General features: G+C 49.5%; 4 protein-coding genes across 12 annotated transcripts; 2 read left to right on the top strand and 2 right to left on the bottom strand.

The window, feature by feature from the left end:
* Positions 1-1,360: 1,360 nt before the first annotated feature.
* Positions 1,361-7,487, top strand: FOXG_03523 (uncharacterized protein). Of its 7 annotated transcripts, none has more exons than XM_018381285.1 (9): positions 1,361-2,725; positions 3,289-3,463; positions 3,520-3,551; positions 3,647-3,673; positions 3,818-3,897; positions 3,962-3,984; positions 4,060-4,406; positions 4,465-7,004; positions 7,067-7,487. In XM_018381285.1, the coding sequence occupies exons 2-8, from the start codon at positions 3,435-3,437 to the stop codon at positions 4,635-4,637; spliced, it is 711 nt and encodes a 236-aa protein (XP_018237735.1). In that variant the 5' UTR covers positions 1,361-2,725; positions 3,289-3,434; the 3' UTR covers positions 4,638-7,004; positions 7,067-7,487. The 7 variants fall into 7 exon arrangements, with proteins under 7 accessions (XP_018237735.1, XP_018237737.1, XP_018237736.1 ...); XM_018381287.1 differs by having other exon boundaries at positions 1,361-3,463; positions 4,060-4,088; positions 4,149-4,406; XM_018381288.1 differs by lacking the exon at positions 7,067-7,487 and having other exon boundaries at positions 1,734-2,725; positions 4,060-4,088; positions 4,149-4,406; positions 4,465-5,313.
* Positions 5,532-8,798, bottom strand: FOXG_03522 (uncharacterized protein). Of its 3 annotated transcripts, none has more exons than XM_018381279.1 (2): positions 7,187-8,798; positions 5,532-7,045 (listed from the first exon to the last, which is right to left on the bottom strand). In XM_018381279.1, exon 2 carries the CDS (start codon positions 6,880-6,882, stop codon positions 5,821-5,823), a length of 1,062 nt encoding a protein of 353 aa, XP_018237729.1. In that variant the 5' UTR covers positions 6,883-7,045; positions 7,187-8,798; the 3' UTR covers positions 5,532-5,820. The 3 variants fall into 3 exon arrangements, with proteins under 3 accessions (XP_018237729.1, XP_018237730.1, XP_018237731.1); XM_018381280.1 differs by having other exon boundaries at positions 5,583-6,900; positions 7,187-8,454; XM_018381281.1 differs by lacking the exon at positions 7,187-8,798 and adding an exon at positions 7,046-7,086 and having other exon boundaries at positions 5,589-6,900.
* A 1,053-nt stretch (positions 8,799-9,851) lies between these two features.
* On the bottom strand, positions 9,852-11,939 carry FOXG_18573 (uncharacterized protein). Its single transcript, XM_018398700.1, has one exon. It carries the CDS (start codon positions 11,456-11,458, stop codon positions 11,075-11,077), a length of 384 nt encoding a protein of 127 aa, XP_018237727.1. The 5' UTR covers positions 11,459-11,939; the 3' UTR covers positions 9,852-11,074.
* Positions 10,148-10,880, top strand: FOXG_18574 (uncharacterized protein). The gene is made up of 2 exons (XM_018398701.1): positions 10,148-10,242; positions 10,296-10,880. The coding sequence occupies exon 2, from the start codon at positions 10,449-10,451 to the stop codon at positions 10,779-10,781; it is 333 nt and encodes a 110-aa protein (XP_018237728.1). The 5' UTR covers positions 10,148-10,242; positions 10,296-10,448; the 3' UTR covers positions 10,782-10,880.
* Positions 11,940-13,457: the final 1,518 nt, after the last annotated feature.

Here is a 13,457-nt window from a genome sequence, read left to right as displayed (position 1 = left end):
GTGATCTGTAGGATGATCTGGAATGATGTGCATGTAGGGGAGGACGAGGCGACACACTCGTAAATGCACTCTTTACTGCCGTGACGTGGTGGAGATGTAATGGTGGATAAGTTACAAGATGCCTTGGGTACTTGCAGTGCAGAGGACAGAGGATCAAACCCAGATATACTCGTAAATGTGGCCATTCATGTTGATCGACTTCACCTACTAAAGCAAACTAAAATAATGCTTCCATGACGTCGGGTCCAAGTGTGCTGAAAATGGCAGGATCAGTGCATATGGAGACAGACGGCATGGAAATGGCAGTGGGAATAGAGAGTTGTTCCGAGCAAGGCACGTGGCAGTACTGACAGCGGCCTGCAGCCTGCCAAACAGTCAGGCCTCAGCCTAAATTTAGCGGCTGGTCGACTTGAATTTACCCTGAACACTCAGTAAGACAATGTTCCCACTTGTATCATCATCATCTGCATCCTGCATTGCAGCTCGTCGCACGCAAGTCATGATTTGCATCGCCCAGAACCACTTCTGATGGTGACATCAGTGCGTGCCATCTCCCAATCCTCTTCTTGGTCCCGGCAGTCAATAAGGTAAGCCAAGCCAAGCCAAGCCACCCCAGGCAAGGATCACACTCAACACCGGGCCCAGCAGCCAGCCTCTCCCGTTGGCCTAGCTCACAGCAATTAGCGAATCCTCACTCGAGAAGACTCTGACGTTGGTGATGTGGCTTTGTCCCGTATCTCAACTTCAGCATCTCCAGACTGGATCACTTTCTCAAGCGGCCGCTCGTCGATTCAACTCTTGGTCGACCCGGTTCCAAGGTTCACTCGGTTGTTAGAAGCGGGTATTTTGCATAGCGCGTTGCCAATGACCCTTCAGCCTCCCCTCCCGCGGCGAAACATGTTGCTCCCCCGTCCCCTGTGACCGAGGCCTAAGACGTCTCCGATCCACGCCCCAAGCTGTCTGCTGTCATCTTCCCAAGGACCCACCTCAACTCCGCCGCAGCTGCAATCCAAGGCTGCCGACCGCCCAAATCGTCCGCCATGTCGTCTTCCGCTACCTTTAGCCCTCCGCTAGCTCCAACTGTAGGGGACCAATGGACGACTATCTTTAACCACGGCATTGGGAGCCCTCCCGAGCTACTGGAGTCAAGCTTGAGAAAAAGATACCGACAGAAACCAAAAATAAATCTGGCCTCATCACAACTGGGGTTGGTCGCATCTTCGTCCAAGGTGTTCCGCTTGAGCTCTCAGTCTCTTCTCTCCTCACTCCTGTGTCGTGCACCCTCAGTCTGTAATGTAAGAGATGTTGACGTCGTCGCTGCACTGACATCAACGCTGTTAATCATTGGATCCGAGACATTCAGGAACGTTGCGAAACTGGTACAGCAAGTGGACCACTAAACGATACCCTTGCACCAACATTAACCGGGACCTGACGCTCCATCCGCGTGTCCCCTACCCCTTCTATCCATAGCCCATCAATGGCAGTTGAGCACTGCCTGGTTCAAGCTCAACTCGGGTTATTTGGCTATTGACCTTGAACAATGCAGTGTTTCCAGGGACCAGGAGGCTTTGCGAAAGTCGCCTGGAATCAGCTAACTCACTCATGAGCCAACCATATTCTCTATCCGGCTCTCTCAAACAAGCCCCTCCATACCGGACCCCAGCTAGAGATCCTCAACTCGGCTTGTGTTGGCCGAATCTTTTCGTTCTATTCTTCTCCTGCCCGTGTTCCTGATTGCCATCGATTGACAGCTGCCAACCCTGGAAGATAACTGGCTGCCGAGAGTCACTCTGGTAATGACCTTGCGGCGCTGAATTGCCCCGGGGGTTTCGCCTCATGCCCCATATCGTACTCAGTCTATCTGAATTTCGCCAGTTGTCTCGTGGTTCTCATTCTGTCCAGTCGCTTTCATATATCTTGTTGCCCTTCACAAGCTTATCCCTGTACCCGGCTGCCACAGTCTGCCGATGATACATTGCTCCATCAACCTTCTTTTTCACTGACTCCCTATTACTACTTTACTCTGACTCTCATTGATGGATCAGGCCCCTCCACCTTGACATCTTTCTTATAAAGACCCCTGGCCAAGTTTTGCTTTTGACTTTCCCCCTCCGAATTCTCATTGTTATTACGGATACCTGTTCCTACGCTCTCTTTTCTCATTTTGCAGGTCTTAGCCACGTTGTCTCCCTGTCATCCTCGAGTTATAAGTTGCCTCGTTGGCGCCCTGTCTTGATTGCGACTGTCGAGAAGCTGCCTTCTAAACGGGTCTATCAGACAGCGGCGGGTATAATACATCTCTTAACCCCCGAAATACAAACACGCAGACAAACACATACACAGCAACAATCCTCCTTACATCACTCTCATTGCCGCCATCATCACCGTCATTCTCGAATTAGGTGCTACGTACCTCTGGACCACCCAGTCATATTAGATTCGTCCCAAGCTCTAGTCCAGCCGAGTCCAGCCCGATCCAGCCTGGTCCCGGGCCTTGAAGATCTTGCTTTCGGTTCAAGCCAGTTCTAGAACGCCAAAACTTGACAACCATCACATTTAAGCACTATCCTCTTTTTTAGCATTCGAATTCTTGGGGCGGTGCTTGGCCTTAATTCAGCCAGAAACAAAATCACCGTCTTTCCCCGGCCATTCTCATCTCCCTTGCACTCTGAGAATCTAAGTACCAACCCAAGCCCGAAAAAAGAGGCGCCGTTCGTCTTGCGTACGTACCTTTCCCTTCGTCTTCAGTGGCCGCCCTCCGCTTCCCCAAGGAAAAATCTCGAGCTAGCCGCCACGGGCGCTTCCCAGACTCCCGGTCCTGGGACCAAACGAGGAAACTCAATTTCAGGCATCACAAATCCTGGACATTTTTATTTGGTTCTAGTGTCATCCATCTGGCTGGCTCTATCTCCCCTCTTGGTCTCATTTATTCCCTCCTCCCCAAGCTCGTTTTCACACCATTCTTTTTGAGCTTGACTCAACATCTCGGTTCTGCCCGTGTCGTGTCTCGTCCCGGCGTGCGCGTGCTGGTTTCTTTCAACGTCGCAACATACGATTGGGTGCTCAGCTATCAAACCTCAAGGCTGTGAGGCTCCAGAAACATACATAACCGCAACCGGCCACGATCAGTCTCGCCTTTTTTTTTTTGTGTCCCATTCCTCACCAATAGTTCCCCGATCTATCTGTACCTGTTTGTCGCCAATTTGTCGACTCTCAGACTTATTAGTGTCTGTTTTTTTTCCCTTTCTTTCTCCCTCGCTCGGACTGTGCATTGAAGACGTTCAGTTTCACTATTATCATCAGCAACCGTAATCCTTCTTATCGCTTGATTGATATACAGTTTTTGAGGGGCATACATTGCTTGTCACTCGCCTTGCTTAGGCATACGCTCGCTCATCACGAAATCCTCTGGTTTTATTTTCATCACCATCATGCCACGACATTATCACTACCAACCCAGGTTTGGCTCATTCACCCCTGACGCTTCGTTGTACTTGATGCTAATTCACTACTCAGTCGCGAACTCCATGTGGTAGTCCTGGGAGCAGGTTCGTCCATACCCAATACCGCACCACGCCACCCTTTCGCTTTGACTCTCCCTTTCTTACGTGTGCGCTTGTCTGACTCGTTTATCATTTGGCAGGCGGCGTGGGCAAAAGTTGTTTAACTGGTGAGTTGTCATTCTCCCTTCGCCTTCGCCTTCCCCTCGTCCCATGTTCTTCATGTTGCTGCGCCTGCGTCCCACCGTTGCATCCGCAATCCTACTACGCTTCCCTGTCTTCCCCTTTGCAGCACAAGGCTCATGCGAGAACAGCCCAGTTCGTCCACAATGAGTGGATCGAGAGCTATGATCCCACCATAGAAGATTCTTATCGCACGCAGCTTCAGGTTGATGTGAGTATTGCGCATGGCAACAATGCCACTACCTGACCCCTTCTGACTGACTCGCTCGTCTCAGGGACGTCAAGTTATTCTCGAAATGTGAGTTTTTACACCTTGATTGTCTCACCACTCAATCCGTGTTTGGAGAAGAGCTGTCACTGACTCGGCCTCTAGCCTCGATACTGCGGGGACCGAGCAATTCGGTAGGTCCTCCTCTTTGTCTCAACAACTTTCGCACGACCCTCGTACTGATGTTGGTACAGTCGCCATGAGGGATCTGTACATGAAAACCGGCCAAGGTTTTCTTCTTGTATTCAGTATCACATCGTCTTCCTCCCTAAGCGAACTAGCAGGTTTGCGCGAAGAAATTATCCGGATAAAAGACGATGAAAATGTACCTCTTGTTATTGTCGGTAACAAAGCCGATTTGGAGGAGAATCGCGCTGTGCCCCGAGCCAAGGGCTTCTCCATCTCACAACGATGGGGCGCACCCTACTATGAGGCTAGCGCGAGGACAAGGAGTAAGTTTGCCCGTCCACTCATGGCTTCTTTCGCCGCATTCGGACTAACAATATGCAGCCAACGTTGATGAGGTCTTTATCGATCTCTGCAGGCAAATGTTGCGTAAAGAGGACGAACAACACGCGAATGACGGACCCAATGAAGACTACAAGTATGATCACGGCCGAAGTTCTCATAGACGTCAACGACGTCGCCGAAAGAAGGATTCACCGCGATGTGTGATCCTGTGAACTCAATGAACCGCTTTCAGAACATTGGCCACTGGATGGCATCTAAACACTGGAACACTTTCACTTCTCTCAATTTTCTAGGGCCTCGGCATTTCCCCCTCAATTCTCTTACATTTTACAGCACGTTTTACGCGGATCACGGCCATTTAAAAATAAATCTATCAATGATATCTGGTGTTTTCCGAAGGACCACATGGACGACCTCGCGGTCTCATGAGGCGAAACGAGACCGACGCGTATAGACGACATAACGCATCACACCGAATCGAATCGAATCGAATCGCATCGCATGGCATCGCATGCTTGAGCTAAGCGACTGGTGTTTTGGGATCGACAACTTCCCATATTGTATTCCACATTACGGCGTTGGTGGCGTTGGATATCGGACCTGGGATATAGGTTCTACACATGTTTATTGCTTTCAGGGTCTTATGCGGGTATTTTGTTCTACTTCTTGAACTACGGTGAGATGGATAAGAAACTGTTGTGGTATGATCAAGTAGGACAACCTTTGCATTGATACGAAATGCTCCAAGTGACGAGAATGAAGCAACATAGGCTATGCAAATGCAGGCATTTACCAGCTTCTATTCCGATATGACAAGGGTGACTTTTAGTTTCTGCCCAAAATATTACACTCCCTGGGGCTCACTCGCATCTCGGAACTTCTCTTGAATCTGTGTGGCAACACCACGTGAACTATCCTCCGAGTCTTCGAGTATCGCTGACCAAGCTTGACTTTACATTGCAGCCGCCGTGAAGTCTGGCCACGAATTTATCGTGAAATGTCACACGACATTCATCCGTCATCCCATGTGTCACCATCCTCTAAAAATCACTGCATGAAGCTGCGACAAGCCGCGTGTTCAGATCACCCCAACTTATCCAACAACCATTTGTGCATTGATGCCACAACTCATCACATATACGAGATCTTATCTTATAGTCACAATGAGTCATTCAATACTTTATTTGTGTACATGCCTATGGTCCTGTTATCCATTATGATACGTCTCATGCTATCCTCATGACTTGGTAACAGTCTGCGTACATGATCTCGTGCGTAACCAACCCTTGGCTATGACGTGTCTCCAAAGACCGATCACAATCCAACTGCTCAAATACTCATGAAACCGACACCGAAAGCGACCGCACTGGGTCCTTGACGATCCTCGGCTGCCGCTCACTTGCGTCGCAGCATGCCCCAAATGTCAGTGAAGATACCAAACCACCCCTTGACTCTTTCAGCGGCGTTCAGAAGTAAGATGAAGCGTTTCACAAACGCATCAACGTTGTCATAGTCATCAGCGTAGCACTCCCATACAGCACGCCCTTGACCGTTGTTCTCAGAGTCCTGGACGGCCATGAGAGCATCCACATCCTCCACACCCTCCACACCAGCGGACTTGAGCTTGGGACCGACACAGAGTGCACGGCCCGCAATCTCTTCGTCAGAAATGAGGCGAGTGGCAGCATCAATGACATCCTCAATCAGTGCCCCGCCTGCTGTGCCTGAGAGGAAGGCTGCTTCGATGGGGAGCTTGAGCATGTTGGACTTGGAGACATAGTAGGGAGTGATCATGTTGACACGAACGCCACTCCGGAAAGACGTAGCACGAAGAGTGCGGAAGAGACCAAGAATAGCATGCTTGCTCATCGTGTACATGGTTTGAGTTGGGAAAGGGCACAGAGACGCAAGCGAACCGACAAGAAGCAGGCAACGATCTCGCGGGGAAGATCCATTCTGTGGGAGCCAGTACATGGCAAGGTGAGTGGTATAGGCAGCACCAGTGATGTTGACATCAAACTGAGCCGTGTTGGGCTTTGGAAGACGTCCATTCTTGAGAACAGGCTCTTCAAACTGAATGGAGACGTCGGGAAGGATGATGCCGGCGTTGGGGACGACAATATCGATGCCTCCATGAGGACTGACGTGAACAGCCGTCTCAAAGAGACTGACCTGTGATTCCCAGTCAGTGACGTCGCAATGCTGAAAAGCAAAAGCTGAGTCCGGATACTGAGTTGCAAGTTCAGCTACGAGCTCTTCGCCCGCTGCGTCAGCGACATCGCCGATGATGATATTTGCCCCATGCGATGCCCATTCGCGAACCATGTGAGAGCCAAGACCGTTAGCACCGCCGGTGATGACAATAGTCTTGCCCTTCAAAGTTGTGGCATCGTAGGGCTTGGACACATCGACGGGCGGTGACTGGTGGATGAGGCCCTTGATGTCGTTGGGCTCCATAGCTGACTGTTGTATGTACTAGGACAGGTGAGATCTTTGGTATGAAAAGAGTAGAAATGATCTCGGCAAACGGGGTAGTGTATTGACTCTCCAAGAACAGAGTGATGGACGAAACGAACACGGTATGATAGTGATTGCGATTGTTGGAAAATGATTTGCTGACCTGTTAACCCAAACAAATTAGCCCCAGCTTCAGCTTCAGCTTCAACGAACCTAGTCAGCTATCAAGCCAAAAGCCGTTGGACCAAAAATATCTCCCGTGTGGAGTCTGAGCCCTTTTTTGCAGGGTCCAGCCCAATCTCACCTTTTTGATCTGCCTATCGTATCGTGTTGTTTCCTTGGAGGCCCGATGAATTAGCTTTAGCGGGTCGTCTCAAGCTTGGTAGGTATTGGATATCCACTCCAGAAGTTGTTGACGATGCCAACGCTTTGGGATCCGAAGACCGAGATGAAGATGAAGAGGAGAAGATGAAGAGAGGAGAAGAATGCGGCACATGAGTTTCCAGTTGCTTGGTATAAATAAGGCCCCCATTTACAATGAATCCTTGCTTCTTGCATTCACTGTTAAAATGTAACGCAGTTCTACTGACGAGTCCAGTGACAGTGATGGGAACATCAATGCCCAAACAATTCTGGGCTCGCAGAACATAAATCCGATGAGCTTCTCCAATACTCACCGAGGAAGTGATAAAGGGTTCTGATGCACTTCGCCATGTTCCCTTTCACCTCTTGTATGCCCATGGCTGTTCGAAGCTTAGCAGTCCCAGCCAGGCTCGTGTCTATTTTCGGACACCACAGCAGACAAGAGTTTCCACACCCATATCTCAACAGAGGCTACATTGCCGGGAGCCACGACCGAAGATTGACATTCACTAGAGCCCAGTAGCCTTGGTATGCGAAGGGTTGTGGTATAGACAAGATTTCGCTACGGACTTTTCCCCTGTGATTCGGAGGCCCAGCACAATGAAGTGCTGTGCTGGGCCTCCGGTGCCGAACTGCGCTGTTTGAGAAAGACTCGCTGAACAATCTGTTTTCGAGACAGCTGCAGGCCCCAAGATGGCAACGGTATCTTCATGTTGAGGCTGTGTAGTTCGGAATTTGGTGAAAGATTTTGTGAACTTTGACGTGCTGATAGTCAACTGCCCTTTCTCAGGCCATTTATCCATTGAAACACCCGGCATGAATGCCAAGTCAGCAAATAGGCAAATTATTGCTGGTCAGGCGACCGTTGATCTTATAAAAGAGATTTGGCAGTCATCTTCGTCATCACATATGATCGTGCGGATGATAAACTTGATCACCCCCATCATTGCCAATGTAGGTGGTTGATCTGGGAGGGTGTGGTTGTCATCGTCTAGCCCAGGAACCTTGAGCTGCCCGTCTGCAAAATAGCTGCTAGTCAGTCTACCGTATGCTGAGGTAGATTCATCTGGTGTAAGCTTTCAGCCCCTTGTTCTAAGCATAACTTCCGCCAACTTGGATGTTCTGATTCATCTGGCTTCAACGCCGTGGTACAAACGGCCCGATGCTGAAGCAACGACGTTTGCTGGCCAAAATCATGTCAGGATAGCAGTGTTGAACTCAGTTTTATGAGGTAAAGCGAATGATTAGGGACTCGGGGGCGCTATTTAGCCTTCATCCAAAAGCTATCCCTTGCTTTCGGAGTATTTCACACAGTCGCGCAGGGGATCGTCTTCCCTCGTCATTAGTGACTCTGTAGTTATCTCCTTGTCTCAAGGCAAGGGTTCAATGTTAGTGTGAACAAGCATATCCACCCAACGGCTTAGACAGTGGCTGTCTAGGACTTTAGTCTGTCTTGAGAAGGGAGAGAAGATTTGAATGTGTCACATGAGTATCGACGGTTACCGGACACCGTCGATCATTTCGTCTAGAATTTGATGGATCCCAAAGTCAACAACAGGGCACGTCACTCATCAGCACGCAGTGTATAACTTGATTGCGTTGTGGTCCCATCCGATGTGAAGCCAGACCCGAGATCAACCGCCCTTGGTCGGTTGAACCAAGTTTTTTAGACTGAATGTGTTTTCTCAAAATGGTAGTCGTAAGTTTGCCCAAGGAGTCATTATAGATCCAGTGATACCACCGGGATGTGACGGGCTTTAGACGCACCAGCTCTGACCAACAGGCTGGGATGTCTGGGCCTGGCACGCTTATGCCTCTGTGACCTCACTCATGGACTAGGGCGCAGGCCTGTGAATTGGGCTGGACTGTTGGCGTTAAATGCCACGCCAGGGGATCCCTGTCGTATCGAATATGGTAGGGTGGTTTCCTCCACACAATGGTCAAAATCAATCAATGACCTGAAAGTAGCAACCCCATGAGAAGCAATCTAGGCTTTCCTTTCTGTGCTGCAATAAACACGCGTTGTGAGACGTTGATAGCACCATCTTCAACTTCAGATCAATGGCTGGGTTCTGTAGAATGGTCAACTCGTTTAACGTATGTGTTTGGCAATTTCTTTACCAAGACCCTGAATCTGTGCCTGAGAATGTTGCGCTCAGCCGCAATCCGTCATTCACGTGGTACCGTTAGACCACATGTTGGTTTCCTGCGTGGGTAGCAAGGGACAAATCGTTTAATGGGTATCACCCCATTGCGCACGATTGTACCTACTGTATCTGAGATGTGATGGCGCTCCCAACAAGCGAAATCGGTAAGAGATCCGCGTATGTACGGCTGGATGGTTGGCGCCGTATGCCTGAAGGAATTGTGGACAACATTATACTTACGACGCAGCAAGCCCGTCTTTGCAAATTTGAGACTCGTAAATGAGCTACTGAAAGTTCACATTGAAATTTCCCACAAAGCGCTTGTTCAGTCTCCAAGGATTCTCATATCCGTCATCAGTGCAATGACTGGCAAGAAGCTATGCGATATCACCACGAGGTCTGATCACACACACCTCTAGTCAAGCCAATAGGATACCGAGCGTAGGGGTGCAAAACATCCTGTTCCTCAAGCTCTTCTGCAGGCATGGGCTGGCAAAGCCCAATCGGGATCGAGTAATGACGACCTAATTGGGCTGGTGGACGATGCGACCCAGGGTCGTTATCCGGGAACGTCAAACTTCAAATTTCAAGCTGCATCCTCGCGCGCCAGGCAATAGATCTGCGATAACACCATCACCTTCGATAAGGCTATGACTCAGTCTCAACAACGAGAAAGTGATGGTTACCTTTGTTGTGTCTTCCTATTTATTCGCGAAAAAAAGAAGCTCTGGTAACAAAGGTATGTGAGGTTTGACACACCATCCCTTCTTGCGAAAATAATTATCATCCAATGAGCTGAAATTTGTAGTAAGTGCCAGTACACTGGATCATTGATATTCAGAATCTTGAAGTGAGTATGTCAGTATCCTCGATTGAATATTCTTTGACGCACGCTTCCATCAGCAATAACTCAAGATGACGATTCATTGACGGGGTCATTGCATCCTGCCTGCATTCTCCTTCCTGCCTTTGGGGATCCGGTTCAAAACCGTAGTGAAGAATGGAGAAATGAGAATGTTTCCAATACAACGGTAAGGTTACGATATATGAAGGACTATGAAGTCATTCAGTAGCTTAAGTCTCAGCCTTCGCATCCTTAAAGTGATTGAAGAAGCCCAGGTGGAGTGGGCTTCGGTTTTGGAACGGGTATCCTGCCGAGGCCGTGCCTTTTTGGTGGCTGAAAAAAACGTGATACGGGTACGAAGAAGGCATGCTACCGATGAAGGGAGAAGAAGGGATGTCCTTCTTGGAAGGGGCCGCTGCCATTGGGGGTCCCCGATTCTGCTATTTTGTTATTTCAGAACTCGACTAGAAGCTAAGCTGGGTGTTGATGGATTCGTCTTTGGGAAGTTTCCAAAGGCTGCCGAGATGATTTCTGAACGAATTTAACGTCTGTCTCTTGTAGCCCATAGCGTCGTTTTTATCCGTGGCTATGTCTGTACGACCTTGAGAAGGTATGAAACATTGCTGGGACAAGAAGGATTATCCAGGCATTGGAACCAAGCGGAGCCATCTCTGATGTGCACTACAGAGTTCAAGCCATGACTCCACTCGCAGGATGCCTGGTTTCCGTTGACAAGCCCCCTGGCCTTGAGCTCCCAAGTATGTTTCCGTGAAGCTTGAAACTGTGCAGCTGTTGTAGTTTCACTTTATCGTCAAACTGGCATTGACTAGCGCATATCTCAGTTCCAATTCCCCATCCTGTATGTCCGTGGTGGGGGCCAATTATTAAGCCTGTGGATGCAAGCGGGCCGTTCGATCGATCCCGGAGCCCAATAATCTGGGAATGCTCTTGTGTCTATTCCCAGCCGTTGTATGCAGGCGAGCTGTTCTACCATGTCGCTCAATCTTGAGCTTGATAGCGATATGTGGGAACCTAGGCGTTCTACACATTCTGCGGGTGTATCATAAACGTGGCCATGGTCATCCATGCACCTGCTCAACCATGAACCAGATTGACCGAGCACAACCACACGGACAAAGCTCGAATTCCGGAAGGATAAGACCCCGAGGCCCGCCGTTGCTTTGTCTTCGATATGCCGTTCAGTCTGCGCTGGCGAACGCATTGACTTCTAGCGACACCACCAAACTGGAGAGAGATGCATCCCCTTCACCCAGACCGTGCTCTCCAGTGGGCATTGAGATGACAAACACGGCAAGAAGAAAGCTTCCAGCAACAGGGCATTGTATCTTGGTTGATTGACAGGGGAAGAGGTAGGGGAGGGGCCTGTTTACCCCTGTCAACAATCGCTGCATGGCTGGCTCACCGGCTGTGCACCCCTCCCGCCCGCGGCCACAGCCCTGGGTGGTTTAGTTGTAACTGAGTTGGGAGGTTGACAGGACTGGGGACTTGCTAGAAGGTCCAATGTTCTCAGCAGGCACCTCCAAAATGGGGGGTAGACGTGGCTCCTGTCGGGACAACACGCCCCAGACCCAGAGGCACTCAGTACAATACGTAGAGGGTGCACTTTGGATGGCTTTTATTTACGTGCTAATACGTAGCTCGACGGGCCGACGTGTTTTTCATGCTTCGGTCGGAGTTCCCTGGTTTCACATCATTAGAGTGTCTTCTTGGAAGGAAGCAGTGTTCCCCTCCCTGTCTATGGTGTCAACGTCGTCTTGCCACAGACATCCGGGCAAGAGCCAGCTTGCGTTTACAGCAGCACGAGGTTACAGTTCATTTGAGATGCAGATGAACTTTAACCACACCCAGGCGAGTTCGTAGGCAGTGTTACTGTGGCTGCTTGTATGTCGTCCACAAGGTAATAAAAAGTAAACAAAGTCGCAAGCCCGAGTTTGGCTTCTGTGCAACGACGATAATAGGGACAAATGATGACAGCAGCTCTGCGAAAGTCAAACTTGGGTGAATATTGCCCTGGTGATCTTGTTTGTGTCCATGGGAGGGTTGAATTAAAGTCTGAGTTGGCGTTTGGACCCTTCAGTTTCAGGCTGAGGCGCGGTTGCGAGTGTGCTCATTGGTATGGAAGCAGCTGATGATAAGCTTGTGCCTGAGTGCCTAAAGAACCCTTTTACCAAGTCCAATGGTTTTGTTTTGTAACAAGAGTTAAATGATGTAAATGATAATGTTATGATGTACGTGACGTACACTACATAGGTGCTACCTACCAACTCTATCATCATCATGATCGTAAATCGACCAATTCAGTAGGAAGCTCACCTTCCAAGTTCCCGCTTGTCGAGACTTCATTCGGCGATTTAGTTGCCGAGGGGAGGGCGAGGAAACCACAGCCTGGTACAGTAATTAATTTTGCATGAGCGAGAAGTGGATGGCCAAGCAAGATCCTTCCCCGCTCTCTGTTCTTTGTTCTGTTGCATGTAAATGTATGTGAGATTGGTAAGAGCCGCCGGGGGAAACAAGACGAGGTGGAAAGTACTGCCTGCAGTTGTTGCTCGCTTGTTTGGGCAGGAAGGGATTGCCCAGATGGGTTCTATGACAGACTCGATCTTGATGACCTTGTTTGATCTGAGATCTCTCTATTCAAGGGCGCTTGACTTGCAGGCTTAGCAACCATCCAATCTAACAAACCCCAATGAATCAGCCATCTCCATTGGATAATTGCCAGCCTTGGATGCAATCGAACGGTATCGACGCGGCGTGAAATGACAGATACCGGCCCATAATGTTATTGCGTTTAGCCACTATGACCATGTGCGACCTGCCTGCCTGGCCCTCAGAGGATGGATCAATGTTTGAATTTGCTTTGTTTGTTGACCTCTGGATGATGATCCCAACATGACATTACATCACCTGCCCCTCGCAGATGTACTGAGCTCGTCTTCGGTTTGGCGCATTTCCCCCCTCCCCCTCCATGCCTGTCTTGTCTGGTCTGTCTGGTCGGCATTTTGCTTCTTTGATGCTGGTTGTGAAAAATTAGCGTCAAACTCCATCTTTAGCGTCCACCACTTTCAACCTCAGAAGAAGTCATTCATTCGCCAGATGGCGCCGGATTACGCTAAACTTCAGGTAGACAGACTTTCTTTTGTTTTGACTTTGCACCACACCATGCGATCGTGCTCCGATTGGTACGATAGCCTAGGGACAAA

This window comes from Fusarium oxysporum, chromosome 8 (genome assembly GCF_000149955.1).
Source record: "Fusarium oxysporum f. sp. lycopersici 4287 chromosome 8, whole genome shotgun sequence".
NCBI classification, from domain to species: Eukaryota; Fungi; Ascomycota; class Sordariomycetes; order Hypocreales; family Nectriaceae; genus Fusarium; species Fusarium oxysporum.
The sequence above is the reverse complement of the archived record's forward strand: the minus strand, read 5'-3'. Positions and strand labels throughout refer to the sequence as shown.